Source organism: Setaria viridis, chromosome 4 (assembly GCF_005286985.2).
Source record: "Setaria viridis chromosome 4, Setaria_viridis_v4.0, whole genome shotgun sequence".
In the NCBI taxonomy this organism is placed as follows: Eukaryota; Viridiplantae; Streptophyta; class Magnoliopsida; order Poales; family Poaceae; genus Setaria; species Setaria viridis.
Genome location: NC_048266.2, coordinates 1,001,941 through 1,019,106, shown reverse-complemented (window position 1 = coordinate 1,019,106; position 17,166 = coordinate 1,001,941). Strand labels below are relative to the sequence as shown.

Below are 17,166 nucleotides of genomic sequence, written 5' to 3'. Positions count from 1 at the left end.
ATCGGAATTCGAAAAGCAGCTCGGAAATTACGCGACGACGGCCCATGAATTGGCCTTCACCTCCCTCGCTCGGCTGTTCCAGGCCACGGCAATATGATGGCCACGCAGCGGTGGACCTAAGCCCACTTGGTGGTAATCATCGCGACGCTGGCCTATTTACTGAACCGCATATTGGCCCATATAGCTATCGTCTCCGTGGCCTATTTACTTAAATTGAAATACCATTTCTCAAAGAAGCAACAACAGTACAAAAGGAGGCTCCACGACCTCAGCACCAGAGAGTGGGAGGGGGGGAACAGGTTCCGCCGCTTCCCGGGCAGACCCCGGCGGTGCGTGCCCGGGGAGGAAGCGCGCCCAGAACGGCTGTAGGTGCCCAGAACGGCTGTAGGCGCTTCACGGCACGCCTACTGCCATGCAACCAGGCAGTCGCTACCCGAGCACTTGGCGGCGCCTTTCCAGAACAGGCCTTTGTGAGGCCGGTCGAGCTTGTCCAGGGTGGAAACGGGGAGCGGCATGACAGCCATGGCGGAGAGAGGCTGCACCATCAGCATCGCGCTGGCTAGGTTGAGGCGCCCCGCCGGAGTTAGGAGAGAGGTGCGCCACCCCGGCAGCGTGCGCACCACTTTGATAGCAAGCGCATCCAGCACCGACGCGGGGACCTTCCCTGTGGAGAGCGGCAGCCCCAAATAAGTTTGGGAGAAGCCGGCCACAGGGCATCCCAGGATGGCGGCGAGCTCCAGTGCGGCCGCCGGCTCCACATGGATCGGCACAAAGGTACTTTTGTGGAAGTTGGTGTGGAGGCCGGTGGCGGTAGCAATGAAAACGGATGGAAACGGGCGGGAAAACCCCTCTCCCGTTTCCTTCATCGTCGGGAGCAGGAGCAGGACAGCCGAGAGCGGAAACGGAGCAGGTTATACAAGTGTATGGAAATGAACCAATACGACTGGAAACTCGATAAAAACGGACAGTAACCGAAAACTTTAGTTGGGACGCACCAGTCACACAACACAAAACATTCGGCTAACAGGCAACTGATGTGTACAACAGTCACACAGCACAAAACATTCGGCCAACAGCAAGTGGCCCAAGAACCCTCATCACACATCACTTCACTGGCTACTTCATTCGGCCAGTGAACAACAGTCACACAGCACAGCACAAAACAAGGGAGGATGGCGGGAGACGGCGGCTCGTGACATCTTCGGAGGATGGAGATGCCGGGAGACGACGACGCGTGCTGGAGCCGGGCAACCGGCGGTGTGGGCGCCAAGCAGGGAGGTGGGGAGCCGACGTGGGCACAAGGTGGAGAGCTGGAGACCGGGGAGGCGGCGTGTCGGTGCCGGGCTGCCGGCGTGGGTGCGAGGAGGCCGCTGGGCAGGGTGGTGGGCGACTGGGCGAGGGGGGGTGACGCGGAGCGCACGGGCAACCGGGCCCGGGCGGCGACGGTTAGGAGTGGGAGCGGCATGGGGGCGCCTTTGGTGGCACGACAGATGAGGACGTCGCGGCGGGTCGGCCGGTGGCGGAGGAGAAGGGGTGGCGGTACGGCCTGAGTGGTTGAGCGGGACAGGCGGACAGTGGGAGTCGGACTGAGAGGGGATGGTGGCGCGGGTGGGGGTGGCCGGGTGGGGTGGTGACTCACTGACTCGGTTAGGGTTAATTGTTGGGATGTTGGGCTGTTTTTTCTCATGGGCTGAAAATCTAGGTCAAATTCAGGTTAAATCCGGGTCCATCCCGATCAAATACGGGATCCTAAGAATTCGACCGGGATAGAGCCTCACCCGTTTCCATCCTGCTCCCGCAACCCGTCAATCCGTGACCCGTCCTGAACCCGGATTTTTTCGAAAAAACAAAAACAGGCGGGTACAATGTGGAAAATGGGGCGGGTCGGGATGGTATTTTACCCGTCCGTTTTCAACCCTAGGTGGCGGCCGTGAAGGTGTCGAGGATCTCTTTGAGGCATCGGAGGTAGTGGAAAACCGAGTTTTAGTCCAGGTTGGTAAGCCTCATAGCTCCCGAAAAACCAATCGGGACTAACTATTCGGGACGAAAGATCCCTCTCTTTAGTTCCGGATCATTCACTCAGGACTAAAGACCAAAGGTCAAAAAAATAAAAAAAAAGGCTACCCCCACCATCTTGCCTGCTCGTGCCGCTGCCCTTGCAGCTCCACCTCGATCACCACACCACCTCCTCGATCTCGCCCGCCAGGCTTGAGTCCGCCAGCGCCATGCCGCCTGCCTGGAAGAAAGGGAGAGGAGGAGGGTTGATATTACTGACCGCGACTAAAGCTCCCGTCGTCGGTGGTGGCCATTTGACCCGGGACTAAAGGATGTTTAGTCCCAAGTCAAAAAATGACCGGGAGGACTAAGGTCAAAAAATGACCGGGCTAAAAATGTTGGACGAAAGTCTCTTCTCTGCTAGTGATAAGATGCAAGTACTAATAGCTATTACATGTTCTACGGATCGAACAGATGGTTATTACATTATTATTTAATTTATTTTTTTCCTAGCTAGCAGTACTGTCTCTAGGTACTTGTGAACCGGCGAGGAGATGATGCATCTAATAATTTGCTACTGTAGCTTTTTTTGCATCGGGCATATCATGCAACTGTAAACTTGTCCGCAATATCTGCTATCTCTCCGTGTGCCAGCGTGCATCTTCTCCGGCGCCGGACCAGCAGGCCACGAAAATTGCCCAGACCGATCAAGCGGGCGCCGGGGCACACGAGCACGACGAACTCAAGCACGCACATCTTCGTATCCCCCCAGCATGGATCGGCGACCGCGAGGAGCTAGCTCTAGCCGGAGAGGACGGGGGCGTGGGCGGCGAGGCCCGCGACGGTCGGCCTCCGGGGCATCGCCGCCGCCGCGGCCGACGAAGGCACCGGCAGGGACGCGCTGCGCTGGAGGTAGCGTTGGCGGCGCCTGGCGGCCTTGAGCGCGGCGTCCATGGCCCTCTGGTCCTGCCTGCACTCGTCGCTGCAGAACGCCGCGTCGCCCCTGCATGCGCCCGCGCGTAGCGGACATGAGGTCAGTCGTCAAAGAATAATACACACAGATCGATCGATGGTCGGGTAGCATCGTGCGTACTTGTACATGAAGATGTGGCGGCCCGGGGTGATGTCCCGCTTGCACAGGAAGCAGGCGTCGAGGAAGTGGCGGCGGCGATGATCACCACCACCACCGCAGCCGTCGCCGGCGTTCCCGTTGCCGACGATGAAGTACCGGGACGCCACCTTCACGTACCTCGCTTCCATCCCCACCTATCGTCTTCTCCGGCCGTGCAAAAACTAGTGAAGAACTAGCTAGCAGCTCACTCGGTTAGCATTTGACTTGCTTGCTTGCGCTGGGGCCTGCAGGGGTGATGCCGGAGCGGAAGGCGATGTGCCGGCTGTTTTATACGCGCGCCCGCGCACCTCGGTTTCCTCCTGAATCGGCGGGTGGTGGTGGTGTGGCTCGGCAAGTTGCGTCTTCCGGCGGGCGTCGGCAGCCGAGGCTTTTCCATTCTACAAACTGACGGCCGCGCTCTCCCACCGGTTTGTTTCATTCAGCTCTGCTTCGGCCGGACAAGACAGGCCTGAGCCTGACCGTGCACCGGCTGGGGAGGACGTCACGCCGTTGTAATCTTCTACGGCCGCGCGGGCGCAGACGATCGAGTTGGCCGCCACACGAGAAAACGACGGGCCGCGCCGTGCACGCGCGCGCGCTACCTTGTCGGGCTCGCAAGAGAGTTGCAAGTTGAGCAGAGGAATATCAGTTGCTTCCCTGCTACAGGCTCCAGCAGACGCAACACTTCACCAGTAAGCAAATCATTACAGTACTTAAGATACACTGTTGGTCTCAAAGGAATTTGACACCAAATAGATCCAAGTTATAATGGGAATAATGTTTGCAATTGGAAAAACTGATCCCCTTTACAATGTGGTAGGACTTCCTTTTACAGTATCCTTTCTCAACCACTATAATCCTAAGATATGCCTTACATTGAAGGAAACGTGTACAAATTGAACTCTTCCACGTGGTCACATTTCTCACGCCTTCCGCCCTCTAACCTCGAAACTTCGTCTTCATTTTGAGCCGGTCATCTAGCCTCGAGGCTTTATCCACCATCCGAGACGAACACCTAGCCTCAAGAGTAAAGAGTAAGAAGATAAAAGAGTAAGAAGATAAAAGCTCGGTGTTCGGAACCGATATTAGAGGTGCCTCCAAACAGCGTGCGAGGTTGAAGGAGTTCTGCTTTCCTTGCTACTTACGCGCAACTTGCGAGGTTAGTCTTAAGACCTGATAACGATGTTCGACGGTAACTAAGTTTTACTTCTCCGTTTGGAACTCGCGAGGCTAGAAGGGCTCCGCGCCTTTTTATATTTGATGTAGAACTTGCGAGGTCAGAGTGTTTTTCATGCTGTGGATGGTGCTTATGGGTGTTTAGGTTTCGGCGATCCCAACGTACACAAAGAATAAGATACAACGATACACTCATGGATCACCGCCTTGGGCTCATACAGCGACAAGGCTTAAATCGCAGGAAATATGCTGCTATAACAGGATCAGATGTAGCTAAACACAATTAGGAGGAATACATTAGCCAAATAGCCCACCCTGGACAAGCACACAAAGCGTCAAAGACAAGCCTTTGGTAGCAAATTGAACAACACAAGGAGGCCAGATATTTGTGATGATGTCCCGTCAAATGCATCAACCTTTATTCAGGGCATCAAGCCAGTCGATGCCAAACAAGCACACAAGCTTTGACAAACCACGGGCCAAAAAGGCAAAAGCGTTAGCTCTTCAATGATTTACACAGGGTGCAGTCAGATTTATTGTTACGGAGCGAGTTCGGCTCACGAAAGCGAAAGCAATTCAGAAGGATTCCATTCTAGAAGGGGGGCTTGCTCTAGTAGAGGGGCGGATTTCTTGTCAAATTCAAATGTTGCTCCGATCGTTGATATCCATCAGGTTTGGCTTCCTCTCTAGTTTCGGCCCACCGCGGCTCTGTCCTGCCGCCTAAGCCTCTCACCCTCACGGCAAAGGTAGTCCTGGAATTTCTCCTGCAAACATGTGAACCAATATAGTTATATCATAACCAATCGTGGGAAGAGAAACCCATATGTTTTAAGATACCTGCTAGCACCAATATAAACACAAATGAAGCCTAATAAAAGGCTGCTATCTCAATCAAGGTTACAAGACATGCATATCAGCAATCTGACACAGTTGCATTTTTCTTTCTCATCGAACTGGTGTACAATGTTAAGAGTCGCTTGAAGCAATGCGGAAAAATAATTAAATGCTGGTTAGGCATCCAAATAAACCAGCTTGGACAAGTTGGTGGACATGGGAAACCGACCAAGTTACTATGTTGAAAATCTTAGAATATAAACAAGATTAATTTACCTATAAAGTAATGAAGAAGTGGAGTGAGTATTCAGTAATCTTCTTGCTACACAAGTATTGGATGATCTCATGCATGACGCATCAACAGACCTACCACTCGGTATATAACTCAGTTCTATGACCAATTATCAACTGAATCCCTACGTGCACAAAACTACCAACATCAAAACTCAAAAATCTTAGTCAATATGGCAATCTTTCATTCCATCCACAATCATATTTATGAAAGTCATCGTCTCCTACAGCAAATCAGCAGAATACATAAGTATCATCTTAATTGGAGACATCAAGACTGTACAGTGCTTTAGGATACCTGTTCTAATACTCAGTTTGACAGTTCATGATTTCAAAATGCATCCATAGTTCTACCCACACTGCTGGCTACTCCATTCAAGAACGTATTAATCGGTTACTGTGTTTTTACAAATAGGCAAACTGAGCCTTTTCTGCTGGAAATTAAAACAATAGGGAAACTTGGAAGCCAAAAAAACATTGAGCACCTAATCTTCCAAAAATACACACATGTAAGGCTTCTTTATACTCTACAGCTATACTAGTACCCAAAACAAAACTGGATGTGTCGAACGCCCACTAACGCATCCAACAAGTACAAAAATGCAATGAAAGAACATCACCTGAGTATATGAAGTTATGAATTGACCAACATAGGTGAACTGTAACACATCAAGATGACTCAATTTTTCGATGACCTATGCACGTAGAGCATTGTCCAATCTCCCACGAAATCAACGAATAAGTGTCAGAGTACACCCCCAACCATCAGCATCAACTCTTGCAAGTCACACCAGAATCTAATCCAGCATGCTAAAATCCTTAAAACTAAAGAATGTCCCAACAGGCCTCTAATCTCCTATTGCCCTACCCAGTAAGAAAAATCTCAGTACAGCAAGGGATTTTTTGAGATTAACATACAACAGGGCTTACAAGAAAAAAAAAATCTCAGGCAAGAACATACAACAAAGCATGGCAGGAAGATCAAGAACACATTGACCTGACCGGCATGTAGCAACCTAAAACCACATAACATCTGCCTCGAATCAGGACTTGCTGGCCGCCCTAAGCTAAACAGAGGAATCTGACCCTGCAGAGAACAGCTCTATCGCATCGCACCCAAAATCCGCCCCGAATCCCGGGTTCGCAATGGTCACCAGACGCGAATCCCCCACCGACGCATCAACCGGATCCAATGTTCATACCACCACCAACCTAACGAGCACAGGCGCAGGAGCAACCAAAACATCGTACAGAAACCACGCAGATGCGGGGGCGGAAACGGACGAATACGCAGTCCCACGGGCGATCTGGGATGGAATCCGTAGCTACAGGAAGGGGATCGAGGGTTAGTACCTTGCCGCCGAAGAGGAAGATCCCGGCGAGGCCGGCGGTGGCGACGCCGCCCCAGATGACGACCGTCGAGGAGAGCAGCGACCAGTTGCGGTAGATCATCTTCGCTTCTTCCTCGATTTCTCCCTTCGCTTCGCTGCAGATCGTCTTCCGGCGGCCGCCCTCGATTCCGATGGAGAAGAGAGATGGGGGTGGGGGGAGTGCGTGCCCTCCTCCCTTTCTTCTTCCCGTGGAACTTTTGGGCCGATAGCCCAACAGAGTGCTGGCCCAAACGCACTAGGCCCGTCGAAGAATCCCTCCACAGTTCGGCCCATGGGCTCGAGCAAGGCCTCCACGGTTCTCATCATCAACCCGAACGACGTGCATCGGTGGTGCACGCTACGGCCGGCCGGCGGTGATGGCTCCAGTGCTCCACGCCTTCGCTGCCCGCGCGAGGACGCCGGTGACGGATCGGAGGCCAGGGCCATGGGCACAGGCCGCGGATGCGCCGTCGAACGCCGGTGACGGAGGGGAGGCCATGGCCATATGGTCCATGGATGATGCATCGTCACACGGGCGGGATCAGAACGGTTCGTCTCTGTGCCGCCTTGACCTCCATTGATTGAACATTCGAACTCGCTGTATGTTATGAATTTGAAACTACGCATCAGTCTCGATTCTCGACCACATTGTCCTGTAGGTGCATTGTTTTGAGCATTTGAATTTGCGTTCAAACTTTGGGGATCGGAAAATTTCAGCATATGAATGTGTGATATCCTGGATTATTATCAAGGAATATATAGTTGAAGGCAAACTATAATATTAGGGACCAAGATGTTCAATAATAAGCCCAATAATATCGTTTATCAGAACCCCGTGGAGGAAAAACGGGAGGCATCAAAGAATGTTACACGCAGTGGATCTCTCTCCCGAGCTATATATAAGCCGACGACTCTAGAGATTTCAGGCAGGAGCCAACTGACGCCATGGACAGTCGGTCAGCTCTGCGTCGGCTTCTCCTCCTCTTCCTCCCCGGCGTCCTTCTTCACCTCCGTGGGCTCCTCCGCCACCTCAATGGCAGCGGCGGTCTTCTCCTCGACAGGGGCTGCAGGCTTCTGATCCTCCTCAACGATCTTCTCCAAGACTTGCTCCTCCTTGTGCTCGGGCTCGACGATCGCCTCTGGTGTTGCCTCAGCCTTCTGCTCGGGCTCGGCGGTGGCAGGCGGCTCTGTTACCGCTGCCGCCGCCGGCTCCTCCTTGGCCTCCTCCACCACCTTCTCAACGACATGTTCAGCCGCAACCTGCTCATCAAATTGATAATATACAGCGAGTTCGAATGTTCATCACTTCAGGAAACAAAATTGAAGGCATGCATAGTGATCGAACAAAATTTGTTTATAAATTGAGTTTCAGAATGCATCGTCATCACCTCGGTGGGGACGGTGGTCTCGGGTGCAACCTTGGGTGTGGAGATGGGGGCCTCGGCGGGGGCCTTCCCCTCTAGCGTCTTGGGCTTGGTTGCACAGGCACCCATGGTTGCCCCCGGCTGCTGTGAAGGTTGCGGCGGCGGCGGCGGCAGCCGGGGTTATTGGTCAGTGGTGGAGGAGAGGAGGTGTTGAATGTGGAGGTGATTTGGGAATGTAGGTAAGTGGTCCGTATTTATAAGAAGTTTTTGTGGTTGTCTTTGGTTGGCTTAATTTAGCCAAGGATGTGTTATCAATGGTTGGGAGGGGGTAATGCACAACTTGGTTCCAAAAATAGTAGTAGATGACATATACTTGTGGTTCTTGTTGTGTCTTACTAGTTCAAGGTGCCATCCCATTGTTGTCCAATTAACAACAACACGGGAAGTGATATATGTGAATGAAATGGGTAAGGGGTCGTAAGGGCTCATTTGGTATGGCTTAGGGGGCCTTTGACTTCGCAACTGTAGCAGGCGGAGCCGAAGTCGTGGGGAGCTACTTTTTTGATTCACCTCCTTCCCAGTTCATTTTAAGGTATCAGTATCCGTTTCCAGCTTCGTGCTACAGTAACGCACAGTGCTAAATAGTGTGCGTTGCTGTAGCGCGAAGCCGAAGTCCATTTGGCCTGAGCCGTCCATCCTATTTATTTAGACATAGTGCATATATTACGCAAGCAAATTCAGTACAATTACCAAAACAAAGAAATATATTTCTACTATGGATGCACATCATTCAACTACAGTTCGGATTACGATAATAAATAAATGTCATCGCTTCATCGGTAAGGTATTAATCTGCAAAACGAAATAGAACTCAAAAGTCCAGGCAGAAGCTTGCAAAGCAGATAAGCGATTAGGTAAAATGCTCTCGCAGTTCATATGAAAACTTGATGCTAATTACAAATCCTCCTGCACACACACACACACACACACACATCCGCTCCCTGTGGAAGTAGCTGAGATCAAACAAAACAAACTCTCCATGAAAGCACGCCAAGAAAAAATTGCACACGTAAGCAGAGCAAACAATATCAAGGTGGGTGCAATGCAAAGGCAAAGCACGTATGGAAACGCCATGCACACTCAGGCCCGTGTCTTCTCGATCCCTCAAGCTGCAGAATGGCCAACATTTATCTCCGATTTGCTGGGCCTAGATATGCCGATGTGGGTGGTCAGCGCCCAGAGCACGGTGATGAACTCACCTCCTTGCACCAGGACCTCCTCATGCCCCTTCACACGCTCCTCGTCGCTCGACGGGGCCAAGTATATGATGATCTCCGTCCACACGTCCGCTAACACCTGCCACTTGTTAGTTTTTGTCATTAGTGACCTTGCAAGATTTACACCGTCTTGTACAACTTTTATTTTGTCATCATCACTCTGGCCTGCAGTTGAAGAAGGTTGGTTTTGCCTTAGGGGTGTGGTTTTCTCGTCCATGATCTTCTGGACTCGTTTGTGCTGCGACGAGAGATAGTAGTCCTGACACCCCAGCATGGGCTTCAACTCCGCTTTCATGTCCTCAAAGACACACTCGACCTTTTCTGGATTGTCAGGCAGAAGCTCCGGGTGGAAAGCCACCAAGTAAGCACAGTATTTGGACAGCCTAAAGGCTACCTTCCTCCTGCTTATGTCCTCGCCATTCTGAGGGGTGTCACACTTGACCTCCATGATGCTGGTGGCAATGTGCCACGTGAGGATCACCTCAGCAACACTATTGCTTCTGCATGCCCATGAGAGGTCCTGGCAATAAAGGTTGTTGTTCCTATTATGTAGTGTGGACATGCCATTGGTAAGAGGGTTTGCTTGGGGATCGTCATGCTGGTTGGCAAGGTACTTCATGATGGATTCTTTCACACTACTTGGCACCACCACTGTTTTTACCGCCATGCTGGTGAATGTGGCGAAGAGAGGTAACTTGGGTGGCCAACGAAGGTTCAACACAGAAAATTGCTTCATCCTAAGGTCAGCATGACTCATCTTGGTCCGCAGCCACATGATAATACTGAAGCCCCCCCAATACAAGGCCCCCTGAAAGGTGGACCTCTTAAGCCAACTTGGTTTTGCGATGTAGTTGTAGACCAATGATACCATGAACCAGTTGGAGAGTAGGAAAACAAAGAACTCCCATATTTCCTCATAAAAGAAGATTATGAATAGAAGGATAGTGATGGAAAGGTCTACTATGGAAAAGAAGGCTGAAGGTGAACTTGTGGCTTTGAGCAGAAGGCATATGGCTATATTGCCAACACCATATTGTAAGGTGTAGTTATCTGCAACGAGGCTGTAGAGTGCGTACCTGACATCTCCATTGCCACAGAGAATAACTGTCATGAAGCACAGGAAAGCTACGACTATGTTGACAAGAAAGTAGTTTATGAAGAGGAAGAAGGGGCTTGCAAGAACCACTGGGACAACAGAGTGATAATACTCACTAAGGAAGTTGACCTCATCATTCAGAACTTGGAACACTGCTTCCGCCGACGAGCTGGTTTGGCCTTTGTTGTACAGGCCTTTCAAGATAAGGTTCTGGGAGTTGCGAGCTTCTTCTTTGGTCACCGCCGGCAGGTGCTCGAACCTTCGACGGAGCAGCTTGAAGAGAGCAAATGAGAGGCAGATTCTCTTCAAGCTTTGAACTTGCTGGAGGGAGAAGAACTTGTCCTTGTCATCGAGCTCCCAAACTTTACGTACAGTGACGATGCTATCATTTTCTTCCAGCAATTTGACGATGCTATCATAACCTGGGGACTTGGCCTTTCCCAGCTTGTAACCATCTGCAGTGGGCTCAATATCCACCAGCTTCTCTTCGCCCATGACAATGTAATTGCACGTCTTGATCAACGTGTCGTCGTCATCCTCCTGCTGCAGGTGGGCATCTTGAGGCGGCTCCCATTCTAGCATCTGGGACATGTAGGAGCTGATGAGCCGGGCGTTCTTGCCATGTGCGTATGAACGCTTCCCCACCTCGGTGAAGGCGATTCTTTGCAACACCTTGGTGGCACAAAGGATCCAGAGTATGCTGAACACCGCCTTCCGGCCAGCGCTCTCGATGTTGAAGAAGACGAGGCTTCCCAGCCAAACAACTCGGCCGGCGCGCTGGATGGTGCCTGAGAACCCGCGCATGCGGATCTCATCCACCTTCTTGCGGAGGAGCTCCACCAGGAGCATCCATGCCAGGATCAGCCCTGCCCTCAGCGGGAGGTCAGCCACCTGAGTGCTCCCAGCAGTGGTGGAGCTCTGCAAGTGCCCGGTGTTCTTGGCCTCGGAGAAGAGGTAGGACATGACGGGGAGGAAGAGGGAGAGCGCCGAGGTGAGGACGAGGCGGACTTTGGGGTCGAGGATGGCGCTGATGTCGGAGATGCCGCTGAACAGGTTGAGGTTGAAGAAGAGGCCGACGAGGACGAACATGATGACGGAGGCGGCCACCATGCTGAGCTCATTGCTCTTCTCCGTGTAGGATGACGTTAGGTTTCCGATGTACGAGTTAATTTCTACTACTTGGCAGCTGGGGAGACCCATCGTTCTACAAGCTTGAGGGTTTTCAGGGATGCTAGCTACCATGTATGCCCTGCACGCATATATAGGCCAGTGTGCAAGGTCACCGTCGTCGTCAATCGTCCGTCGAATGGCATCGCGTGCATGCCAAGTAAACTTGTTTTGCTTTGGTGTCAAGTACGTTGAGATGGATCGATGGATTGTCGATGCATGTGTGGATCAAGAGACGGCGTCGCAGGTTTAGATGAGGCCTCTTGGCATCATATCATCACGTACGTGATGAGCTAGCAGTCTTTGTTTTTATTCTTCTTCTCCGTCTTTGTCTTTGGTATCTGTTCCATTTTTCCTTTTCTTTTCCGATGTTTGCTAAAGCAAGGACGTACAGGGCCACGAACCTGATTCACATTATATTATTGGAGCTATGCTTTAACACGGAGAATCTGCTGAAAAGGCTGCACTAATTAAAAATTCACCGCGCCAGGAAGCATTTGTGCCGGTGGCTAGAACATGTTTGTGCTGATGGACATCGTACCCGCCAGCAACCTTGAGCAAGCACAGATGCCGTCTGTGCTGGCGGGCGACGTTAGCCACCCGCCAGCACATATTGTTTCTGTGCTAGCGCGTGCTTATGCCACCCGTCAGGAATATGTATTTTTTCCATTCAATATATTATTTCCTGTGAGTTATTTATAATTTTTATTTCCCACATGACAACAAACTTGAATAATAAATAATTCACATTATTCAAAACTGCATTGTACATAATATATAATTCACATTATTAAAAATTCAACGAAGATTTGTGCATTTGTCCGCCATCAACACGCCATCTTTATCAAAGAATGCTCCATCCTCGTAACAAATCTCGCGTAGGATGAACCTCACCGTGTCCGTACAAATGTTGTCGATTTGTTTGCCTTCAATCTTGCTATAGTTACTGTTGATGGTAAGCATCTGCAGGTATACAGCAAATGAAAATTAGGATATATTACCATTAAGAAGTTAGCACACGACAGTCCCACTGTTCTCATTGTTGTTCATCGTTCTTAATATGCAAAATTGTAATACTTGCAATTAAAAATTATTTATGGATTTATACATATCAATAAATATTAATTATTCATGAAAATTGCAATCCATAAATTTTAAACACCACATTTATTATTACATTTTCTTTTATACAATAATTATATTTGCATGAAAAAAATACAACCGCTCGAGGTCGGGGAGAGGAAGAGGCGCTTCGGCTTGGGGGAGGACTGGCGGCTATTTTGCAAGAAAAAAAATATCAATGCAATATATATGTTCCCCCATCCTTAAAAACAAATCATTTTAGAATAGATTTGTCGTTGTCAAGATTTGCGGATCGAGACTTAGACTAGTAAATTTCTTTTATGCGCGTAAGGCTTTGGATGGTGGCGTGGGAGACACGGGGTTAGACTGGTTCGGGCAAAAGAGGCCCTACGTCCAGTATCAAGGATGCTCGTGTTGCCCACGCGGGGTTCTGTAGTAGGGGTTACAGATCGGTGAGAGAGGGACTGATCCCAGGTCTCTTGAAGATGCTTGTGCTCTAAGGGAATGTGAGAGTGTACTCTTGTTTGGAGGGAGAAGAATCCGATCCCCGTCTCTGGCCCCCGATGCCCCTTTTATATCGTAAGGGGGCTGCCGGGGTTACAGGTGAGACTGGGTGATGAGAGCAGTAAAGAGTTTAAACATAGTATGGTAAAAATACAACACGAAGGGAGGGACCAAGTTCCTAGGTGCCCGGCGTCCTCGCCGGCCTTCAGCGTCTGCCGGCGCGTATGCTGGAGGAGGAGGGTGGCCGTGCGCCAACTGTCGTCGCGCCCTACAGATAGCCTCTCCGATGTCCGTAGCCGTCGGGTCATGATGAGGGCATTTCGTCGCCACTCTGGTGTCCGTTGGGAGGGACGGCGGATGCCGCCGTCCTGCTAATGGCTTGCGGAGAGCGAGCGTCACATCCCTGCTGCCGGCGCGCGCGGGGCCCGAGAACGGGCGAGTCTTCCCTCTGCTCCGGACGGCGCAGGCCATGAGTACCCTGCGGCGAATGGAAGGAAGCTGCCGGTACTGTAGCTTGTACAGTGTGGTCGTGCATGAGTACTTGCAGCGGGTTGCGTGAGGAGTACGATCATCCTTCTTCCTGCTAGACCTGCGGCGCATTTATGACGAGGTCGACAAGGGGGACCCACGAGATCGCTACCCTGATCATCCGGTCCGCGCCCGAGGGGAATATTCGTCTCGTGGACCCCAGTGAGTCCGACCCCCGTGCCCAGGGTCAGGCGAGGCGGAACCTTGCGGCGAGGGGTCGGACGCTCCCGACCCCGGGACCGCGGTCGGACGAGGCGGAGCCTAGCGGTGAGGGGTCGGACGCTCCCGACCCCGGGACCGCGATCGGGCGAGGCGGAGTCCGACTCATGTTGGGCTTGATGGCGATTTCGTTATCCCGGATGGGCCTGGGCCTTCACGATTGTTGGTGTTTAGGAGATCGTTAATATTTCCCCCCAACAGTAGCCCCCGAGCCTGTGGTGGAGCAAGAGTGCTCCTCCGGAGGCTTCTTTCGCCGTTTTGCCGGAGATCTTCTGCTCGTCCTGCAAGCTGGCGCCGCATTTTATGGCGATAGGGGCGTCGGTTTGATCGGGGGTAGGGCACGTTGTTAGCCCAGCTTGGCCTGGGAGCCTACGAATCGTGACCACACGCGTGGTTGTTGGTTGCGACGCTAGCCCCCGAGCCCCCGCGCGTTGCAGGAGACCGATCGGGAGGCCAGGTCGACTTTTGATCGTTGCCCCTCAAGCATCCGTTCGCTAGGACGGAGGGGTTGAGCCGTGCCACGTTATCCTTGTTGGACGAACCGTGGTGCTCGTTGAGCTGCGAATGGGTAGGTTCGAGTGGAGTCTCGGTCCCCGTTCGGGGGGGTCCGGCTCGGGCCAAGCTGGTGGCGTACTCCAATCTCCAGCCGGCCAGTTCATATAGTTCCCGGGTCCGTTCGGCCGGATCCGGGGGCTCGTTGCCTTTCCTCGTGGAAAAACCATGAACTTTGATGCCGGTCAGGACTCGAACGCGAGGTCGGGACGCCCTTGGCTTTCGCTCGCCTGGGTGTTGGCTGCTAGCGGACCCGTCCCTTCTCACCCCTCGCTCGGGGGATGTCCTGAGGGAGCTGTCGAACCCGTGGCGGGCTAGCCTTCAAACCTCTGGATCGTAATGGGCCGTAGGGGCGTTTTCAGCCCCGTATCCCTTTCTTACCTTTCGGCGGGCCTTGGGCCGAATCGGGGTGGACGTTGCGCTCTAGGCCGAGAGTGGGGGACGTCGTGGGCGTGCCTTCCGGGAGACGGAGTTATGGAGAGCGCCGACCCACGAATCGAGGAGGATAGGATGTTTTCGCGGCCGATCGTGCGCGCGGTTTCCGAAAAGAAAGTGGGAGTGACGGGGGCGTACCTGGCGCCGCATTTATGGCGACAGGGACGTCGGTTCTGCTTCCCCCGCGCCTTTCCTATAAAAACGGAAGCCCCGCCTCGCTGGTTCCGCCCGCCTTCTGCTTTCGAGCCTTTTCGCCCTCCAGACTCGCCCTTAGCTCACCTGTGTCCGCTTCGCCTTCGTCCGCTCCAAGCTACGCCCTTTCTTCCCACCCCCGTCAGGTTTCCTCCTTCTCCGGCGATGGGATCTTGGGGGATCTCTCACTTCAACTCCTCGCGCGCCGAAGGCCTGGTGAGGAAAGGCCTCCTCTGCGAGACGACGGAGGCGGGCGAGTGGGAGCTGCCGGGGTCGGAGCAGGTGCCGTCGCCTCCCCCCGGCTACGTCGTCTCCTTCGCTCATTTCCATGAGCGGGGGTTCGCGACTCCGCCGAGCCGCTTCTTCCGGGGGCTCCTCCACTACTACGGGCTCGAGCTTCAGCACCTCAACCCCAACGGGATCCAGAACATCGTGGCGTTTGTCGCACTGTGCGAGGGTTTCCTGGGCATTGAGCCCAACTTCTCGCTGTGGAAGTACTTCTTCGCGGTGAGCCTGTACCAGAAGACGGAGAAGAGGGGGAGCCAGCAGCGGTCGCCCCCGGTGCCGATTGGGTGCGCCGGAATCCACCTCCGCCATACTCACTCCAAGGAGTATATGGCGATGAAGACCTCGGCGTCCCACAAGGGGTGGCATAACCAGTGGTTCTACGTGAAGAACTACTCGAACTCCCCCTTGCCAGAATTCACCGGCCGCACCATCGACGTGGCGCCGGAGGTGTGGTCGTATGGCCCAGTGGAGAAGGAGAAGAAGAGGATCCTCGACCTGCTGCAGGCTATCGAGCAGTTGAAGAGGAAGGGGCTTACCGGCGCCAGGGTCATTGGGGCGTACCATGCTCGATGGGTGGCGCCGCTGATGCTCCGGGTCCGTTCGCTCGCCGCCATGACTTCGGACGCGCCGACCGAGGGCACCACCCTGGTGGCAGGCGCGCTCGGCCTTCGAGATCCGGCAACAGATTCGGGAGGCGTTGGAGGACAAGATGCCGACTACCCGGTGCCTGGGCACCCGCCGATGCGCTCGGACGAGGGCTTCGTCGACCTGGTAAGGGATTGGGGCGCCTCCCTTCTCTTTTCACGTCTCGTAGTTGTCGCCCTGACGCGAGGCCATTTCATGTTCACAGGGCATGCTGACCCGGGTCGTGGACTCGCACCCGCCGGTGCCGGAGGACGCCGATCGGCGGACGCAAAACCGTCTCCTTGCCGAAGAGCAGAAGCGTCGTAAGGACAAGGAGACGGCGAAAAGGAAGAAGTAGGCTGCCAAGGAGTTCCAACGGCGGCGGAAAGGGCAAGTCGTGTCGGACGACGACGACGACGACGACGATGATGATGACGAGGAGGAAGATGAGGAAGATGATGAAGAGGAGGAAGAGCTGGTTTCCTCCCTTCGGTCGGGTGCGCTCGTAATCCGGGAGGTGCGCCCGCAAATGGCCGCGGGGGATGAGGCGGAGGGGACGTCCGCCCGGGGCTTGGTTCCGCAAGGCTCCGGGGCTGCGCCCCAGGGGTCGGCGCAGAGCGCCCCCCAGGGGTTGGCGCAGAGCGTTCCCCAGGGGTCTGCGCGGGACGCCCTCCTGGGGTCGGCGCGGGGCGCCTCCCAGGAGCCGGCGCGGGGCGCCTCCCAGGAGCCGGCGCGGGACGCTCCTCGGGAGTTGGCGTGGAGCGCTCCCCGGAGGTCTTCGGAGCCCGCCTCCGCCGTCGCCCAGGAGCCGGCGCGGGACGTCCCCCCGGAGTCAGCGCGGAGCGCTCCCCGGAGGTCCGCGGAGCCCGCCCCCGCCGTCACGCCCGAGACTCGAGGGCAGCGGAGCGGCGACAAGCGGCCGCTGCCGGATGCCCCGGGGTCGGCGTCCGGCTCCGAGGCGAAGCGCGCGCGCCGTCCTTGCTCTGGAGGAACGTAAGTTGGACTTCCTCGTGAACCTCGCTCTCCCCCCCCCTTTTGTGTTCGTCTCTGCTAACACTTG

At 53.8% G+C, this 17,166-nt stretch overlaps 4 protein-coding genes across 4 annotated transcripts; all 4 read right to left on the bottom strand.

Annotated features, from left to right (window-relative positions):
* Nucleotides 1-404: 404 nt before the first annotated feature.
* Nucleotides 405-866, bottom strand: LOC140222475 (uncharacterized). Its single transcript, XM_072293134.1, has one exon. It carries the CDS (start codon nt 864-866, stop codon nt 405-407), a length of 462 nt encoding a protein of 153 aa, XP_072149235.1.
* Nucleotides 867-2,391: 1,525 nt separating this feature from the next.
* LOC117853869 (uncharacterized) lies at nt 2,392-3,489 on the bottom strand. Its single transcript, XM_034736148.2, has 2 exons — nt 3,089-3,489; nt 2,392-2,998 (listed from the first exon to the last, which is right to left on the bottom strand). The coding sequence occupies exons 1-2, from the start codon at nt 3,253-3,255 to the stop codon at nt 2,797-2,799; spliced, it is 369 nt and encodes a 122-aa protein (XP_034592039.1). The 5' UTR covers nt 3,256-3,489; the 3' UTR covers nt 2,392-2,796.
* A 4,067-nt stretch (nt 3,490-7,556) lies between these two features.
* Nucleotides 7,557-8,914, bottom strand: LOC117852935 (uncharacterized). Its single transcript, XM_034735243.2, has 2 exons — nt 8,166-8,914; nt 7,557-8,037 (listed from the first exon to the last, which is right to left on the bottom strand). Exons 1-2 carry the CDS (start codon nt 8,268-8,270, stop codon nt 7,735-7,737), a joined length of 408 nt encoding a protein of 135 aa, XP_034591134.1. The 5' UTR covers nt 8,271-8,914; the 3' UTR covers nt 7,557-7,734.
* A 137-nt stretch (nt 8,915-9,051) lies between these two features.
* On the bottom strand, nt 9,052-11,936 carry LOC117852934 (uncharacterized). Its single transcript, XM_034735242.2, has one exon. The coding sequence runs from the start codon at nt 11,754-11,756 to the stop codon at nt 9,306-9,308; it is 2,451 nt and encodes an 816-aa protein (XP_034591133.1). The 5' UTR covers nt 11,757-11,936; the 3' UTR covers nt 9,052-9,305.
* Nucleotides 11,937-17,166: the final 5,230 nt, after the last annotated feature.